At 51.0% G+C, this 20,134-nt stretch overlaps 1 protein-coding gene across 1 annotated transcript in view; it reads left to right on the top strand.

The window, feature by feature from the left end:
- The window catches only part of LOC107192775 (protein dachsous), a 101,991-nt gene that overhangs the window by 53,142 nt on the left and 28,715 nt on the right, over positions 1–20,134 (top strand). Inside the window, exons 3-4 of the mRNA XM_015582112.1 lie at positions 5,825–6,005; positions 10,059–10,538. Of these exons, the coding sequence (XP_015437598.1) occupies positions 5,825–6,005; positions 10,059–10,538 (661 nt within the window). The remainder of the gene's footprint in view (positions 1–5,824; positions 6,006–10,058; positions 10,539–20,134) is intronic.

Here is a 20,134-nt window from a genome sequence, read left to right as displayed (position 1 = left end):
CTCGGGGAATGGGTTATTGTGCGCGTGGAAAAAATTCCAACTTCAATTAGTCCGCGGAACCGTGAGTCTCTATTTGGAGATACAGAACGGAGTTTACCACACCGCTTATTCCTCTTATTCCGCTTCTTCTTCTTCTTCTTCCCCTGCTCTTACTCGTCGGTCTTGTTTTTCCCTCGCGCTTCCTTTCCTTCCTGTTTCTTTCGCCGTTCGCGATTTTTCACCGTCTATTTGCAGCCTACGTGCGCAGGTACAGCCATGCATACGCGGATTCGACGGGAGTGAGAGACGAAGACGGTGGGGGAGCGGTACGAAGAGGGAGGCGGCAACACACGCGCATATTTATTTATGCAAACGGAATACGCATCCAGCTAATTGTGCGGTCGCACACCCGCGGTGACTCACGTGACGGCTACCCGGGCATCGTTCCTGCATGTCAATTCGCGTGACAAAGGATCGTGGCGCGGACCAGGCTTCCACCCACGAAACTTCCGGTTCGTCCTCTCCCATTCTCTCGTTCCCTCGCTCTCCCACTCCCTTTCCCTTTCTTAGATAACCGGGCAGCTCGCGTGCGCTTGGTCCACGCGTCGCATGGTCGCGCAATTAGGCGGCCTTATGTGCAAATGACAAGAATTTTAAACGCGACTACGCCGGATTATATCTGCGTACGTAACGAGCGTGCGCGAGTGGTTTCCTGGAATCGTTTCGATGCGTACCTATTTTTCACCGTGAATCGCCCGCGCCCAAGCTTCGGCTATCGTTTACCGTCGACGAGCAAAACAAAGATAGATCGATAGAGAACGAACGTCCTGTCGTGTCGCGATCAGCGGCCGCTCCACACGGGGACAGGAAACGCTTCCCGGCTCGAGACCGAGAAGAACGCAACGCGGATAGGACGGCGGAGTGAAAGGATCGCGAGGAATACTCGTGGCACCGGTGGACGACTGTCAGTCCATCAGAGAGTCGGCGAGCCGGGAATACCGAGGATGGCTTCCGAGCTTACTCGACGAACAGCTCTATCTGTCGAGCTCGAGCGAGCAAAAACCAGCGGCCCGCGTGGTCGCACGCACGACCAACGGAAAGCACCCGGGACGACGGGGGGTTAGGACCCGGGCAACGGAGAAAAATCCTCTCGGATACCTACTCCGCTCTCCCGCGTCCAGAAGGGTGGTGGTAGTTTTATCGCGAAATGATTTCGCGAAAGGGACCACGTGGCGGTTGGAATTTCGCCGACGTTTGTTAATAAACGCACGGTGTACGATCCGCGTTAATTAGTCGAAAGAGGAAGCGAACGGGGTTTTAGCGGGTCGCTAATGAGGCGTTCGCGTCGGAAGCGAAATAAATCGCGCGATACCTTTGACAGGCATGCCGGTTTTGAAGGGACGCAAGACGCGCTGCTGTTAAGGGCAATCGCGCTCCAGTTCGCCACGGTTTTATGGATCGCTCCGGAGGATTATACGACCGCTCAGGAGGAAGATACTACTGCCTTTGGTGGATGATTTAGTAACCCAACGATGTGAAGGATAATCGTATGAAATATCGTTATATCGTAGCGTGGCAACGATCGCGGCGCAGTGTGTACACACACGGCGAATACCTGGTTCGCGCGCGCGGCATCGTTGACCTCGGGGAATGCGAGGCCTTTCGGTAAGCTTAATGCAAGGGAATTTCATACAATATTAACGAATATTTTTTCCGTATGATGGAAATACTGAAAGGCGGGGCTATTAACTCGTTGAATCGCTTGCATTAATCAAACCGGGGCGAGTGCATCGCGATTTCGCGGTATCGTGCGCCGACTTTGCCCCCGTGTCGATCGTTGACCGCGACCGATTTCTAACTACGAAACCGCGAAGAACGTAGAAACGGAACAGAGCTCATTCAGTACGTACATGTACCGAGCAACGCGACGAAACTTCCAGGCGAGCTACACCGAACTGCAGCACACGATCCGGAACGCTGGAAACCGGTCTAGCAATTACGGGCGAGATCGATTATAACCTCGTAATGGGGTCTTCTTAAGCGCTGAAGAGCCATGCATCTATATGTAGTATAGATTTTATACGAACGGAGCTTCATACCTATCTTCCGAGAATAATTGCCTCGTACACGCGATCTTTTATCGGGATAGCTAAAATTACCATGGCTTGCGCGAAACCTCCCCTTTGTTTTTTTTTTTTTCGATTTCCACCATTTTCTCCGGTCGCGAATCTACGTCGTCCTCGAAAAGTCATCTCTATTATTCCCTCGATTTCTTGTATTGCGTTCGACCACTCGCTAGTTCGTTCCGATACGCGAAAATCCGCGAGAAAGAAATGAAAAACGCAAAAAATGCATCGAGAGGTCGCCGCGAGAAGGAACGCACGCGCAATTACAGCCACGGGTTCGAGCGCGTCCCATCGGAAAGAATGGTCAATTGCGGGGCCATCTATCGCTTGTACGGCCGGCGCCGAGCTGTATCGTCATCGCGGGCCCGGCGCGGCGAATAAAACCCGACATACCAGATGCGGTACGCCGAGTCATCCGCGATTTACGGCGATAACTTTAGCAGCCCGACAATTTGTACCTGTAACGGGCGAGTTGTCTCGCGGCTTTGATCGCAGTCGCAACGGCACGCCGCTGTCGCGCGACTAACCGCGCGCAGAAATCGGCAGCGATGGAGGTTTCAAGAAAGTTGAAAGAAAATGAAGGTGTCGAGAGGGGCCCGTGGTGAACGAGCAATCGAGAGAAACGAGCAAAAGGAGCAACGGCAACCTTTACGCTGTTCCTTCACCTCTCTCGCAGTAGCCAACGAGTACACCGCCTACCGAAACCCGCTACCATTGGTCGTCGGAAGAGGCGGAAACATACCGAATGGTTTCTAAAAAGCCTCGACTAATGGGAAAACAGAACATAAAAAGTTGGACCGATGTGTTTTGCTGCGTGCAAATCGGAAAGAAGAATCTCATTGGAAATTCGATAGAATCCCTTCGCGTTTATGGAGCGCCTTTGTGGTAAAACGTTTTTGAAAACACGAGCTGTTATTCACAGAGTTCTCTCTGCAAAGGGCGCGGAGGCATTTGGTTCGAGAGCGCTCTGGTATTCAGAGATCCTTACACGCCGCGCTGTTCTCTTTCTCTCTCTATCTATCTATCTATCTCTCTTGTGCCCCTCTCTGTTCCTCCCTCTCGGTCTTTTCGAAGGAAACCCACGGTGGATTGTATTCCGTATACACCCCGATTGAAATCGATATTCCCCGCAAGGTCGGAGCGCAACAAAACCAGCGGAACAATGCACCGCGTGGTATACATTCGCCGGGCAGCGGAATAACAGGTAAAACTGCTCGCGATTTAATACAGCTACGGTGAACCTGCCGCAACCGGGCAATACGTTCCTCCCATCTCCGGTCTTTGCTTTGCTTTTTCTTTCTTTTGTTTCCGTCCTAGACTGCCAGCGAAAGATTCGACAAAATTCGCGTCGAATCGACGGACGGGGCGTTCTCGTAACGTTCGGGATGCAAACATTTTTACAATGCTCCGAGAAGAAGGATAAAGAGTAAGAGTACGCGACCCAAGCCAACAAAGGAACGATTCGCGACTACTCGGAATTATACGATAACCGACGAGAGATAAGAGGCGCGAGAATGCAATTTAGAAATGCAAATCTAAATTGGAAAATTATGCAGATGCGTCGAGAACTGGACACGAGGAGCCCGTGAAACTGCCACGGCATAAAGTAAACGAATAAGTATTAATCTGTCGATAGAAAGTGAAACTATCGTCGCGCACGATCATGAGTTATTGGATTAGCCAAGAAAATTGTGAACAGCGTGTTTGTAACAAGATACCTGCCTACATTTAACCGTATCACGCGTCGAGTTTAATAATTCAACGAACTGAAAGGTTGCCTCGATAACATCGTTCGCGAATCGTAAACTGGTTGTCTTCGCGATAGTGGACGCCAGCGAGAGATTAAACGGTAGTTAATGCGCAGGATTAACGAATCAACAATTCCGAGCAACAGCAAACCTACTTCTTTATCGCCTGCCCCTTTCCATGATTCGGAATTAGTAACAAATTCCTTGCTTGATTTGAAAAAGAAATCCTGTACACGTTTTTCTTTTCTTTTTTTTTTTTTGTTTATAGAGACTTTAACCTTTATCTTGTCCCTTGTGTTACTCGTCGAGACGCTAGGACCAAGCGAGCCGCAGATGCAATGCCTCTTCAAGGTGGCAACAGTGTTGGCGGGAAAGTTATTCGACCGGCCGCCCGTAAATCATTCTTCGTGGACTCCTGCTTTATTATCTACTGTCTCTCTTCCTTACGGCTGGAGCCTCCGTTGCTTCCTTTTTCTTTTTCTTCGCTCTTCTCGATGGAAGCTCGCCTCTCTTCGTTTTCGTTTCTCTCGGTAGGCACGTATCTGCACCGAATCGGGCAACTGCGTCCGAGTAGTTGTTCGCGAAGGAAAAGTCGCGAAACAGTTACTGCCGCGTTCTGTGTTGTTGCCACTCTCGAACGTTACAGAGCCCTAATTGCGCCGAGTTTCGCAGAATTTGGCTCGCCTACGATTCTCATCGTAATCGCCGTCTGAGAATTTTAGACGCGATTGGTAGCGACGAGTACGACGAGCCGTGTAACCGAGTAATTTATCATCGATCGCAATCGGATCCCGCGATTCCAAGTTCCCGGGTGAACACGATCGGTACGATTTCTCCGGTGAACGTTCGGATCACGGCTAGATGGCCGGTGCGATACCTCGAACGCGAGAAGAAACTTTAAACTGTCATTAAAGCAGCTCTGGCTGGGTTAAAGGGTTCATTACCGTCCCTGGCTCGCGTCTTTCGAGTTCTTCTGCTTCCAGTTCCCGACGATTGGCACACTACACGACTACTATCCCGCAAATTACGTGCCGAGCTGGTAAATTTACGAGTCTTCCTTCTATATATATCTCTATCTCCCTCTCTATTCCGATTGCTCGTCACGTTACTCCCGCGTTTGATCGATTGCGGCACCAATTACAGATCCATCGATCGATCGTTATCTATTAGTTACGCAGTACTTCCGATACCGTGCTGCCACGGAAATAAAAAAGGTCTGCCTTACGTTTCGTCCGACGATCAAGAGCAACTTTTCACCTGGACGAAATACGAGTTTTATGTATTACGCGTGTATACATATACACGTGTGAGTAGAATTGTCCGTCTTGTGGTCAGCCGCGTAGTGTGGACGTAGCGGTAGAGCGGAAGTCACGGACCGAGTTAAGTGTATTTAGAACTCCTGTCGTCGTACCTCCTCTGAAAATGCGCGGTGTCGCGTTGGTCGTGTTGCGACCTACCAAAAAATATGTTCGGGTATTTTCGTGAGCGACGCAACGAAAAACGTTGCAACTTGTAATCCATCGAGGATGAGAGGTGGCGATACGTCGTCGCATAAATAACAAGTGCTGGAAGCACGGAGGCGTCCATCACCGCCTCCACGTTCGTCGTTATAACGTCGCTGGATCCTATCCTCTCGTGGGGAGGTGGAGCAAACGGGCCACTCGCAAATTAGTCACCGGGTCCGCTATTACGAATGGACCACCTTCCTGGCGATCCTCGGGTATCCCGTTTCAGCTGAACGCTGAACGAAATTAAACAAATCGCCCCGTGCCGAGGATTCGGACCCTAGAACGGCGCGGCGCGGAGCGGCGCTGCGCGGCGCCTCGTTTTCGGCCGGCCTCCGCACTCGTGAATCTCTGGTTGTTAATCGATACCCACGGGTTCGCTGACGTCCCTGTTTATTCAACTCGTCGCGACACCCTGCAATTACTTAACGGCGCGCAATTAATTTGAAAATCTCGACCCTTTCAGGTACAGGCGACCGACCCGGATTGCGGCGTGAACGCGATGGTGAATTACACGCTGGCCGCTGGAAGAGTTGAAAGCGAGCAGCTGATGGTGCGCAGCGACACCGGGGATATCTGCGTGAGAACACCTCTGGACAGAGAAACCTCTCCCTATCTCGAGGTCCCAGTCATCGCCACCGATAGAGGTAAGAACCCGAAGAAGGCCGCGCTTAATTATTTCCCATCCGACAGCTATTTCGCGTCGAGTCCCTTGAACTCGAAACGAGGTACATAATATCTCGTAACTTTCGCCCGATACGTCGATCGATTAGCGTCGCCGCGACGTACCGTAACGAATCTTCCGTGACCAAAATAGGAGCCCATAAAGTACCGACCGCGCGAACAATGCTTTTCCTCGGTCTTATCTCTCGCTAACGTAGAGGTGAGAGACGCAGAAACGAGAACGAAGAAGCAGCAGCCACACGGCGCGGGGCGGCGACACACGGCGGAAACGTGGCACCAGGAAGAAAAAGAGCTAGCTACGGGAGCCGCGTGCTGGTGGAACGAAGGACGAGCTAGCCTATCGCCGTGCCAAGATCTAGTAGCCCTGTAATGGGGTGTATGATTTATGTCGTCGGTGCACGGTGTGTGCCCATTTTCAACAGCCTCCGTCCACGCTAGTCCAACGACGTGAGAAGAGGACAATGACTGAAGTCCATTGATCCACCGGAAGGTTGGCGTTAGGTTTCCAACAGATATAGTAGTAGCTTCTTCGTCGATACGATCGAACGACGTTTAAATGAACCGAGAACAGTGGAAAAAACTTGTACAGATAGAGTAGATAATGGTGGCTGGTTGGATTAATAAGAAAATTAGAGCGGAGGGAAGACCGAGTCGCGATAGAAGAAGCAGGAACTCGAGGAAGAGAGGACGAAGGAGCAGAGGCGAGTGGAAGCTCTATTGTTGGCTGGATGCCGTTTTGCAAACAGCAGAACTCTGGTCCATAATTGTCGCTCGTTATCGATACGATTGTTCGAACGGTGTGCTACCAGGCTCGCCGACAGCATCGGGACAATAGTACCGCTCGGCGAATATGACGGGAGCGTACCGCAGCGCAGCACAACGGTCGGACCAACCGCGAGGCATCAACGGATCGACCAGCGCACCACGCGAGCCAGCTTGGCGTGATTTATACCACCTGCTGACGACTTTAGACGACGCCAGCACCGAGCTAGCTCGAACGAACGCGTCTCGGCTCCAATGGCTCTCGAGATACGCGATTACGAGGCATAATATCAACGCCACGCCGCCGTGATAACTATCCCTCCCGGGACGCGTCGATGTCGCGCAAAAAGTTACTTCGGTTATATCGGTTCGGTGCACGAATGGGCTTGCGACACTCGCACCCCCGAGACTCGAGCCATCGACGATTTACACGAGCGAACGTAACGTTTACCCATCCGGAAGACGAGATGCCAAGGCCATCTTTCATTTTCGCTGCTAGAAACCCCGACACTTAGCTGGAAAACGCATTCGACGATAAACATCTGCTGGGAAGAGCAACGGGGGTAACCCGAACGCGCCGCTGTATCGCCTTAATGGTGCTGGATAACGGCGAACTTATACCTATAATTATTACCTAGGACCGGCCCTGCTGTTACGTCGCGATTTCTTAATCAAATACTTTGGAATGTCGCGAACTCACACGCCGAATTAACTTTATGTGAGAATGATTAAACCTGTGGCTAATTAAATTTAATAATGAACTGTACATATGTATACCGAGTGTCCGGAGATCTGTACGCGATAGACTTTCTCCAGCCATTTTTTTCAGTCTTAAGAGTAAGCGAACCGATCGCTGTTACAGATTGAACACCGGCCGTCCTCTCAGGGATTCTTTGTTAACCCGTAGGATGATAAATTTCAATCGATTGCTCTTCACCAGAATCTGTAACACGAGCATAGTTATGTGGAAACGGATATAAAATCGATCGTGCAAGTTCACTTCACCGAAACGTTTCTCTTCTTCGAGAAGATAAGGAGCAAGGTTGCTGAAGACGAGAGACGCGCTCGTCCTCCGCTGAACAATGCGAGGATGATACGGATAAAATCTCGAAATTTCGGTTCCAACTGTCGCTTGTGATCCTGACGAAACAGAGATCTGGACCGATGTTATCTTCTTTCTGGAAATTGCGCATTACGTGGTGTACATGCGAAACGAGACGCGCATCTTGATGCACGTCCTACGATCAACGTACCTACAGAAATGCAAAGAAAGGCGCGGCCGGAGTTGCAGCAACTTCCTGAAAGCCGGGACGACACCGCCGCGTCGGTGACTGCATCGACACTGGCGTCATAAATCTTTCGGATTTAACTCCCACCGGCGATCATTGTCCCCGTAGCTTTTTTTGCCTTTGCGGCTCTTTTCGAAGAACACACGTGCTTGCGCGACCTCGAGCTCGTCGACGAATAACAGCTCGAGAGACCGGGAGTTTATCGAGATCGATCGGTCAAGAATAAACGTTAGGTAACTCGTTGTTTCGGATTACGAAATACGTCACGTTATTTGTTTATCTACGTCGATTTGAGCACCTCTGCAATCATTGGCCACATAATGTGCCATTACCTTAGTCCGGGTAGCGGCATCCTACTGCGACACGTTCGTTTCGAGCGGGAGAATCGGTAAGAGGCAGGTACAAAGAGCGAGAGACCCGAAAAGAAAAGGAATCTTTCGATAGAGAAATTAGGGGTGCATTTCTTAAAGGGAATTAGCGTGCTCGAGTATAGGTAGGGTCCCGAAGATCGGCATTTCGATACCTCGAAGTCGTGCAGAAGATGTCCGGTGGACACTGCGGGAAGATGGTCGAAAGGTTCGTCGTTCTTTTCGGTCCTCTCGGTGGAAGGAATGGAGTACTTAGAAGAACGGATCGGAACGGAAAGGAACGGTGTGGCGCGGCACGTCGAAGAGAGGTGGCACACGGGGAAAGGGAAGGCTGGCCCTTGACGCATGACTCCAATGACACTCGTACTTATAAATCTCGTCGCGCTCCGAGGTCCGCGTGGCCGTGTCCATATATTACTATGAGTTACGGGTGTAAACCGTTTAAACATCGGATTACCCGTTTTACATACTGTCTTTAATATTAACACTTGCGCCGGAGTTCGCCTAAATCAGCCCGGGCAACCAGGAGCGCCGGCCGCGTTATCGCGCTCGTTCGCAGGGCCGTTTCGGCGTCGATTAATTAATCCTCGGTCACCGTCCGACGCTTCGACGAAAGGAAGAGGAATCGTAGAACACGATTAGGCCCCGCCGAATAACGTGATTTACGGATAGCGATCGAGGGAGCGTTATTACTTTCCGTCAGACCGTATATCATTCGGACGCGGAGGGAGGCGATACTTCAACGCGCAAACGAATTATCAGCTCGTGATTTTTTTCCATTCTTTTTGATCCCGTTCGACGAACAACAGAGCGACTGTGCTCGCTATATGCTCCAGGAGTGTGATTGCACGAAAAGTGGAACGTCTGGAAAAGAAAGAAGAACTATGGGATCGGCTAGTGTGTTTATTTAAGTAGAGGATGGTACGCGAAGGAACAAATACAATTACGAACCTAGAACGAACTGTTAATATTGGCACCTTGGCACAGGATATTTGCGTGCTAGATCCTCGAATTAATGTGTGCGAGAAATCGAAATCAAGGGACTTTAAGCGAAAAGAGAAAAACGGAAGGAATGAACTTTAATGTGGGCGAAAGAAGAAGAACAGAGAGGGGTAGAAAGGGAGAGAGAACGACGTTGAATGGTGGTAAGAGGTTGATTGGCTCCGAAAAAAGGCAACGGTACGAGACGCTGGAGATTTATGTCGACCAGCTTCGAGAGACCCCGTAGATTCGTTCTCTACGCCGGTTAATTCACCGACACTATTTGGTTCGATAAGAGGATTTCGCTCGAGAATGAAATAAACATAATCGCACTGCTGTGTCGCCGCGCCGGTTTGCACTTCTGGTCTCCGCACGAAACGCGTGTCAAGTTCTATACATATACATATACACGCACACCCACGAGCAAAGTCGGCTTCTACTAGGGGAAAAAGTAACATAGAGAAAGGGCATCCTACCATTTGGTATTTGGAATTACTGAAATGTGTGCCAAATTAGCATTCGATTTAACACTTATTTCACTACCTGGTGACTGTACATGTATATATGTATCGTCTTGTCGTTTATAAAACCTAATCTATCGATTGTTTTGTTGCAGGAGGATTGAGTACCGTGGCTATCGTGAGGGTGCAAGTAACAGATGTCAACGACAATCGTCCAGTCTTCGAACCTCAAAAGTATAACGTCACCCTGAAGAGCGACAGCCCGGTACAAGGGCCGATTTTGAGGCTGGTGGCCACAGATTTGGACGCAGGTCTCTTCGGCCAAGTTGCCTATCGAATCACGAACGGCAACGAAGCCGGAGTGTTTCACATCGATCGAAACACCGGCGAGCTACAAGTAGCGAGGCCCAGCTTGCTGTCTCGCTCGTCTTTGCATCAGTTGAACGTGACGGCAACGGACGCGGCTGGTCTCAAGAGCATCGTCGACGTCGAAGTTCGGATCACCGTTTCCTCCCCTGGTCACAGAATCGCTAGTTGCGAAAAACCGCGATACACTCTCACGGTTAAAGAAACTACACCCCAGAACAGTCTCGTGGGTGGAGTAAAGGAAGGGACAGCGTCATCTTTGTCACCAGGTACGTGTTTAAAAGTTTTCTTGCTCGTAGACCAGTGTTTCATGACCGACGAAATTTCTCCGTCTCCGAAGAATGTTTGCGTTTTTTCGTCGCCGTTGTTACGTCAACTTCTGGCCGGAAATTGCGCGAATATTCCCGCGCATATATGTACATACATGTATGTATACCAGGCTCGGTATCGATGGGGTTCGAAAGCAAGGTAAATAGGGGTACGGTCGCCGGTCGGCAACCGGCGAATGCATCGAAAACGTATTCCACGCGCGCGGTTACCGCGTTAGCATAGTCGCGTCACGAGAAAACGGCGGCAACCGCGCGACGTAGCAAACGGCCACGTGTTGGTGTACGTGCTAGTACGTCGAGCGATCCTACGAACAGAATGTGCGCTCGCGCGCAATCGTACGAGGAGAGGCAGCCAGGCTTCGGACCGAGCATCCTGTATCCCTCTTTCTTCTGTCCAAGGGGGAACCGGCGGCATGTAAATCATACGAGGGAGTCTATTGTGCGCGATGCCTCCGAGGAACGCGGTATCCGTTTCGACGGGCAGCTAGCCTCGAACATTTCGCGAAACTTGCCGAGTCGCGAGCGTGCATATCGAGGCTCATCCCTTGTCGCTTCGGGACCATGATTATCGTTACGCGAACGAGCCAAGGGGGGGAGGTCGTGGTCAAGGGTAAAAACAGGTGGGCAACACGTGGGGTCAAAGAAACAGAATTCAAGAAGTAGCGAAAGAGACGATCGGGGTAGATGGAGAAAAAGGAGAAGGTAGAAGAAGACGGTGAAGGAAACGAATAGGTGGAGAGGATACGAAGGAGGGTAAGGTCGCGAACGGGTGGGTGGGTTGGCGCGGTCTTGGCCGCGGTCGCGGTCCAACTCGCGCGGAGGGTTGGGAGCGGGAGGAGAACGGCAAAGGCGGGAGAGGTACGTATCCGTGTTTCCACACTGGTGGTACATCCGATGCAAGATACGGCGCGTCACGACTTGCGCTCACCGCGCCATATACCCGATGCACCGTGTAAAGTGTCTCGTGGCGTATCGACCGGCACGGTTCGGTACGTTATAGGCTCGAGAATGGTCGATAGTTTACACGGTGGTGCCTTACCGGTGGTCGTATTGTTCGACCGCCATGGTCCGCATATACAGCCTGTTGCATATCAATGCGCGAACCTCGAGTGTGTTCCAGGTACGTCGAGCGACGCGGTGCCTCTCTCTTTCGCTCTTGTTTCTTCTTTCTCCGTTACTCTTCGAGACGGACGGATCTCTTTTTTTCCCGAAGTCTCCGTCCTTCTCTTTGCCTTCGCGGTTTTTTATGCGCGATCGCGAGAAAAAGCGATCGAGCGAAGAGGGCCAGGGAAACGTAGGCTATTCGAGGTTAAAAAGTATCCTGACCACTTTCGACGCAAGGACCTCCGATTCGGCGTTGGTTGTCGCGAAATGTCTTCCTCGTTCGAGCGTCTTTCACAGATTATGCCGCATTACCGCCACACCGATGACGTTCTCGAATTCCTCGCGGCGCGGCGCGATCGCGATCTCAGATAAATCGTAATTACCGCGGCGCGGCGCGGCGGCGACGTGGGTGAACTCGGGAATCGCGCGCGCAACGACGTTAACGCGAGCCTCGGCCTTCCGCCCTTTTTTCCACCGGCGAATTTAACGACGCGCTTGTGAAAGGATACGAGCAAGAAGTCGGTTTGCAGCCTTGAGTGCGGCTTGATGCTGGGTAATGGCAGTTTCGAAACAGTCTCGGGTTTCGCGCTTAAACACGCTCTTCCTCTATAGATTCGATCGGCCGAATGATTTCGGACCGCGGCTGGCTCCCAATCGGCCACGCGTCCGCGCGAGGAACCTGTTCGCACGGAAGATCGAGGCCTGGCACTCGGGCCCACAATATTTGACACACAGCAGCCAATCAGATTATCAGATTAAAGTCAGACGAGGCCGACGGGGCTCGATCGTTGGCACAGGTGCAAAGTGTTTCGCTTTGTAAACGAATGCAAGCCATCGACTATTCCTGTAGCAGGTCGTCGATGCTATTTTATGTGACCTGTTGTGTTTAGACATTCATTTCTCTATGCTAGAAGCATATACGTTCCGGGTAAAAATATCGCGCGTTTAAACGTCGCGTGGATATCTACCCGTATCGTTCGATGATATTTCGCCTCGCAAACTTCCCTCGGTTTTCATTAATTTCGTATTTATTGCGAACCATCGAAACGCGTTATCAGATGGCCGAGGCGCGCCAGCGCCGGAAGACGGTACCGTCGCTTTACGAGCACCTGTTCCGATAAGGCCGAGGGACGCATCTCTCTGGAAATACGAAAAACACCGCGGTCGTTATACGAGCATTTGATCGTCGAAAAAGAGAAGGTCGTTAAAAGCAACGTATATAGACGAACTCCTTATTCGGCAGGCACGGTTCGGACCTGTGGACGGACGGGACCAACGACTGCACGATCCTTCCATAAAACCCTGGCGACAAAGTGAGGAACGTGTTTCATTTTACGGCCGACTTTATGGTATATACCTGGCAGAGTGTATGTGTACGTGTGTGTAAGAGAGAGAGAGAGAGGCAAAGAGAATCATCGAGACTAGAGACGACCGGCTTTATCTTATCCGTGGAACGAGCGGCCGCTCCCAACTTTTCTGGGAGTTTCGATAGCGCCTGTACCAAATACCGTGCCGTTCGGTATTCGCTGCGATCGCACCGCGAACGCGCCCGATCGGGAATGGAAATAAGAAGAATTCGAGTGCCGTTGGGCTTCTCTCCCTTCATCGTCCCCAAATCTAGAAACAGAAGGGATTTTTCGAATGAATCGTAATTCGTCGCGATTTTCGATAGAATGTAATTGTAAAAATGTAATCCCGTTGATAAGATTCCTCGACCGGAAGTATTCGAATATGTATAATCGGAGAAACATTTCCAACGAAATCGAATTACCGATCGGATTGTTCCACGGTGTAATTTCGGATACTTCTCGATCGACAGTTTCGTGCTTTTCGTACCCTGGGATTCTTGTCCGGAGAATGCGCTTCGTGTGGCGAACGCCGGGCGGAAGATGGAGCGAGAGGGTTGAATTTTACGGGACAAGAGAGTAGGATGAGAAGAAGACTCGGGGAGAAAGGAGGAGGAAGAGGAGGAGGCGGTGGGCCGTCGTCGTCGTCGTCGTCGTCGTCGTCGTCGAGGTCGCATAAATCGTCGCGAGTCGGATTCCGGGCAGCCGAACGCAAGCAGCCATTGTCCAAGACTTTTTGCCTCTCTCTTTCTCGCTCACTCCGCCGCGAGAGCTGCTGCCGCTGCTACGGAGCTGCACTCTTTGCATACGCTTTAAATATCACCGCTCTGCTCTCTTTGAGGGCTCCCAGCACCACGTCTTTCCCTTTTCTGCGCTCCTTTTCGAAGGTACCCGGAGGAACGGTGGTGTGGCGGAGACGGCGGAGGTCCGAGGGAAGCCGAAACCGAGTGGTCTGTTCTCGATTTCTGCTCCCTTTGTGCCGGTTTGGTGCATCGATTCTCCGCGAACGTTGCCGCGAACGATGTGCACTTCAAATATCGAGCCACCGCGTACTTAAGCATACATATATCGGTAACCCTCCCGGTGTGACGCGAGGCGACGCTCTCCTCTTAAGAAAGTTGTTCCGAAGATAACAACCGACGTGTTTACTAACGATCCATTTCGGTTTCTCTAATTGGTCGACTCGAACGACGATGGCGATTCCTCTCGATGGCCTCGGTCTCCGAAAGAGGCTCCTCCATATTAACGTTATTCCGTGTTCCAGGATAATTCGTAGGCCGACTAAAAACCACTGTTGAACCAATGCCGTTTCACGGAGTTCGTCTCGTCCTCGGAAAAACAATTTCAAGTTTTCGAAAAGGACCGGCGCGGCCCGGAGTAATCTTATCCTGTCGACACGTCGTTAGTCTTTAACGAATTTAACGGCGATACTATATAAAGATCAAGGATTAGTGGCGTCGTTCGAAAGTGTCTATAAAGATACACGGAGATATAATTCGGGGAACGATCTGGCCGTTACGACCTCGGATAAAATTTGGTTCCCCGTCTGGGTAGGATCGTTCGCATTTCAACCGATTCCGCCGATGACCGAATTTAAAGTTGAAAATTTGTCGGGGCCGGGCCGCGACGGATCAAAGAGAATTATATATATATATAAGCATACCGTACAGGCATGCCATCGTTCGAAACCGGAATGACTGTAAAAGTAGAGTTCCCTTCTGCTCAAGGGTGAAGTATTTCGCGTCGTGAGCCGACCAATTCGCTGCTGCCTTTCTTTCCTTTGTGTTCCCTTGGTTGCTCCTTTTGTTTCTTTTCCACTCGGCGGATCTTTGGACCTTCCCTTCGTTCGGTCCGCTTCGGAGAGAAGATCCGTGCGGTCTCGTCCGCGCATCGTGCTTTCGCCGGACTTGCAAATTTCGCGCAGGCACCGTCTCTTCGGAGTCCGATGCTGTTGCTTCTGCTGTCTTTGCATCCTGAGGAGAGCGAGCGAGCGAGCCAACCTAAACCGCGCTGCGAGATCCGCGAGAAAGATAGCGAGAAGTCTCAGCCACGGCAGGACGAATGCTCGCATCGCAGTCTGATTTGCGTAATTCCGTTCGTGGAATTTCGTGTCCCCTGTCCGATCACTCCGCTCGCTTATTCGGAAAGAAAACGCATGCCTGGCGAGGTAAATAAGAAAACTTTGGTCTTGTCGGGTGACGGATCCACTTTGAATCGCATCTATTCCCCTTCTGAATATAATATTAATCCTAGACAATCGCCGTCGCAAAATAGATCCTAGATTTCTCGGGGCGTTGATTCGTTCCGACGAATCCTGAGAAAGTTCACCCAACTCCGGTCGCGCGTGAAATATTACGAGTTGGAGGAATCGGCCGGCACAGAAATCTCCACAGTCCATAAAGCAGCTTCGCGAAGAAGATTTAATAACTCGCACAGGTGTGGCGAGCTCATTGTTCGTTCCAGGCTTCTAAATCCCAGAAAATGTGGAGTCGGTTCGCATGAAGTGTACCTAATCTTTTTCAATCGTTGTGAAACGATCGATGGTTAAATAGTGTTGCGATATCCCCAATAGTTTCGATTCCACGCTCTAATTGAAACAAATTCATCCTATACCGTGTAGCCGTTTACCAGGGTGTTGCAATGTTGGCTACGTTCGACAGGAGACCGAAGCTATCCCGTTCACCGAGGCGATCCATCACGCGGACCGTGCGATATAAATCGTTTGGAATCGCGGCGCGCTACAGGCAGGAAAACCACGTCTCTTCCCCGTTCGAGGAGTCGCGTATGCGCGATTGTGGCCGGTCAGACACGGCAATCGCTTTCGATCGCCGTGAGCACGGGCCGATTGGGAAAAAAAAACGACGATGAATTCTATTTAAAGTGACGAAAAAAGTATAAATGACGATAGTTTCTAATAGACTAACTCTTCTAGTATTACTTTTATGTAGAAATTTGACTGATTTCATATAAAAAAAAAATTGGGGGCGGGCCAAGAGTGTGCGGTCGGTGTGCGTGCGAAACATACATACAGATGCACAGATAGGGCTGCGCTACGACTGCTACGAGGCGCGGACGAGAGCGCAACGGGAAGAGAACGAACGGCTTTCCCCTTCTTTCCGTACCAGGTCTACCTATGATGCGCCTTCCCGACTCCTATCTCGCGCCTCGTTATCGCCGTTTACCATCTCACAGTCTAGAGTCTAGAGAGCGGAGGGTCCTCTATGAGCTCTCCGTACATGCGCCGCGTGCTCGTCCATATATCTTTTTCTCGCTCTTTCTCCGATCCTTCGGCGATTCGATCCCCTTTCTATGCCTCGGAGCCCATTCCGCGCCGCCTCACCCGGAATTTCGAGGGAAGAGAATTACTATGGGGTAATCCTAGATGAGATTGTTGAACGATGAGGCCGATCCTGATGGAAAGGTGGGCAACGTAGGTGAGAAACGATGCGCGCGGCACCCGACGTCTCGATGCACGTATAACGAAACGTTATACATGGTTAACATACACATAATATCTACTTTCGATCAATTTTGTAGCTGTCAAGCACGAAATTTTTGCAGCTCCTTTCCGTAGGCAATCGGTCGATGACAAAATTCGGAGAAAAATCTCTGCCAGCAGCTCTCGATCTATTAATTGCAGACTCCAGTTTCAGAGTACCGAACCATATGGTGAATTTCTTTTCTTTCCTGTAGTTTCTCACCCTCGTTTTCGTGGCTCGTTCCACCTTCAGTGTCCATGATCGTGACCTACCTAGATTCTAGCCTGGGGATGAGGATAGTTATGTCCGATATAACTTTTCGCGTGTTTCGCGATGGGATCGTACAATAACCACGGTGCTAGACAACGCTAGCTAATGTCGAGTATCGTTTTATTTTCGTTCGCTTGCAAGCTGCGCGCAACCTTATTGTCGTCGTCCATTGTCTTGTCCTTCTTTCCATCCTCCGCTTCTAAACCTTCTTCTTCTTCTTCTTCTTCCTCTCCTCCTCCTTCTGCACAATCGTCGGCCGTATATACCAGACCATTTAGCCGCATCCCTGCAGCGGGACGTTTTACGCATGTACGAAGTTCTATTCGTTTGTTTACCGGTCTCGATGCATTTTGCATTTCTTGCGCTATTGTGCGCCTGCTACACGCTCGTTGTACCTCGCCGCGTCGCGTCCCGCCGATAGCCGTTCCGTGGTCGCGGTGAGAACTTGAAATTCGAAGACCTGGCAATAGCCGAGCCGCAATTGGAACAAATATCCGCGGGGATTCCGTGCGACGATGCTTGCTTGGATATCCGTGAAACGTTCCGTGTGTACATTATACATGTAGGTAACTGCACATATGTATATATGTAAGTAAGCCTACGTGCCGGTGCACGTCGATATAGCTGTAAGAATGGAAGGTGAACGGAAAGGAGGTGGCAGGGACGGCGTTGACGCGTTAAAGAGAACCGTGGAGAAGCTCGAGGCGAAGGGAGACGGAACGAACGAAAGATGGCCGAAGAGGGAAGAGGGACGAGCGAGACCCCCGTCAACGACAGCATACCTTCGCCGCGATATCGCTTCTTCATCGCATTCGCCGCGTCGCTCGACGCTACCACGACCCGTGGGCTAATCATCATTATTTAATTACGAGGTCGTTTTTCGCTACGCGGAGAAGAGTGTCGCTGGTTCGCGGAGGCACGTCCTGATCATCTGGTAGGCGTCGTTCCCTCGACGATTTTCGTAAATCTGGTTTAGGGGTCATTCCCCACGCTGCGTCCCTGGAATTCGAGACACGTATCCGCGTCACAGGGACGGGGGCGAGGACTCGATTTTATGGACCCAGCGCTGGAATCGTCGTTGGACGACCGATGACGTTGCAACGCGGACGAATCGTTGCGGTGGCGGCGACATCGACGGAGCCGAACACTCGTCCAGTGTGAATGGAACCCGATTAAAATCGTGGCTGACCGAACGCCTTCCCTCTATTTCGTTCGAATCGGCAATTATCTAAACTGTATTTCTCAAATTTGATCGCGCATCATTCCCTAATTAACGAACAGCCAGCGAATTCGATTCCCCTTGTTCGCCGTCAACACCGATCGCGGCTATCTCGCTTGGTCGCTATAACCGACGGGACTGCCTGCCCTGTCCAATTAAAAATCCGCGAATTTATGCAAACGGTCCGACTTTTATTGGCTGCCGACCAGACTCGAAGCATTCTGAAATCGATCGCGGTGGATACCTATCATGTTGGAAACCGCGAATGCCGTACGATGAGATCCGACGATTCGGCCAGAGGGGGAACCGCGTCCTATTTAGAGCGAAATAGCTCGTAATTCGGTGGTGAATAGCCCGGCCGGCGAACAGTTTCGGCGTCCGTGGAAAGAAGGGACGAGGTGACAAAGTATTCACCGAAGGCGGTTACGAGCTTTCCTTGGCGCTCGTAAACGCGGCGTTTACACGGTCCAGGGCTACCGTGGCCACGATGCCGCCCCTGAAGACGACCAACGTCTCCTATACATATAACCAGCCACAGCCACAGCCACAGTCTCAGCTACAATCACAGCCATCGATCGACCTCGAGTGGGATGGCCCGTTACGAGCTAATTAGCAAAATAAGAGAAACTCTCTGTGAGGTATACAGCGTGGTAGCAGCAGCGTAGGCAACAGAACTCCTCGTGCGTCCTTATACGGCATGATCGAATCGTCAGTCTGTAATTTATCGCGAGTTTTCTTAACCCGGAATGTTTCTCCTTGTGAAACTCGGTACACCGGTTTTTTTTTCTGCCTCCTGGATTTCTTCGTTTCCTTCTTCTTCATCCGACGAGAGAGCAATTAAACGCTGTGCTTAGAGACGAATATCGTCCGCGGTTGGACTCGTCATCTTTTAACGGGCCTCGTCGAAAACGATACCATACCGTACCAAACGATAGCATACCTGTAATCTATAATTGTCTTCGATCGGATTCTAAACGGCCAACCAAGGCAATCGCATTCCTCTGATAATTGTTGCTTCTAATTAACTAAACGAGAGCTTCTTGCCTCGCGTTTTGCTCCGTGCTCTCCCAGTTTTTGCCGTGTACCGAGAGTCGCGCGATACTTGCACGTGAACAGCCCGGAGAGTATTCTTAAAGGCATTCCCGCCGATCGATATTCAATAAAACTATTCGGTATTAAATAAAAATCCCGCAGCCGGGCGTTTCGTTGCACGCGAATGTTCGCGTAACGGCCACGAGAAAATTAGTCGGCAAGAAAGCGAGCGTATAGGGAGGACCCGAGCTAACTACTAGAGGCCACGCAGAACGGCTTCTCTAACTTTGCCCAAGTACTATTCCGCACGCGATCGGTCGGGAGCGTACGGAACGAGTGGAACGAGTGGATGCAGTCTCGGTCGTATGCCGTGACGTCGTCGTTTATTAACGCGGCTTAACGTCTGCCCGATGGGTTCTTTTCCGGATGGGAATGCAACCGTGTGTTGTGTACACGGACTCGATTCGATCGCGTACGTTCGATAATCAATTGTGGGAAGTTTTTTTGCGGCGAATACCACGCGAGTTTATATCGTCGGCTCGTTTAAACGAGGGTGGCGAGATCGCGACGCCCGCGGAGAAAAGATCTATCGAAGAAAAATACATAAATGGTCGCGCGATGGCTACGCGACCGTCCGTCCGATCGACTGAAACTTTTCTCCTCGTCGCGCTCCCGAGCGAATTGGGGCGGAGCGGGGCGGAGAACGGCTCGACCCGGCTCGTCTTGCACGTGAGAACGAGCCGAGCGGAAGCGAGACAGATTATCGTCGGGCGGGAACGGCAGACAGAGATCGACGGAGACAAGAAAAGGAGCACGGGAACGGGAGTCAAGGAACTAGAAATGAATTCCATTTGTGCGATTGAGAGGGTGCGAGTCGGGAACGGTGAAACGGAGGGAGACAAGGAGACAGGGAGAAGGAGAGGAGAGGATAGGATAAAAAGGGCTGGCACGACGTCGGTCGCAAGGAACACGGCATCCGAGGGGGTTACCTTGCCTCGTGGTGAACCAAAGTGAAGAGGTAAAGATACACGGCATTGGAGCGTGGGTAGGACGGAAAGAGATGCGAATAGGGAAAGGGATAGGAGA

Source organism: Dufourea novaeangliae, unplaced genomic scaffold, assembly GCF_001272555.1.
Source record: "Dufourea novaeangliae isolate 0120121106 unplaced genomic scaffold, ASM127255v1 scaffold379, whole genome shotgun sequence".
In the NCBI taxonomy this organism is placed as follows: domain Eukaryota; kingdom Metazoa; phylum Arthropoda; class Insecta; order Hymenoptera; family Halictidae; genus Dufourea; species Dufourea novaeangliae.
Note: the sequence above shows the minus strand (reverse complement) of the source record. Positions and strands in the feature narration are given on the sequence as shown.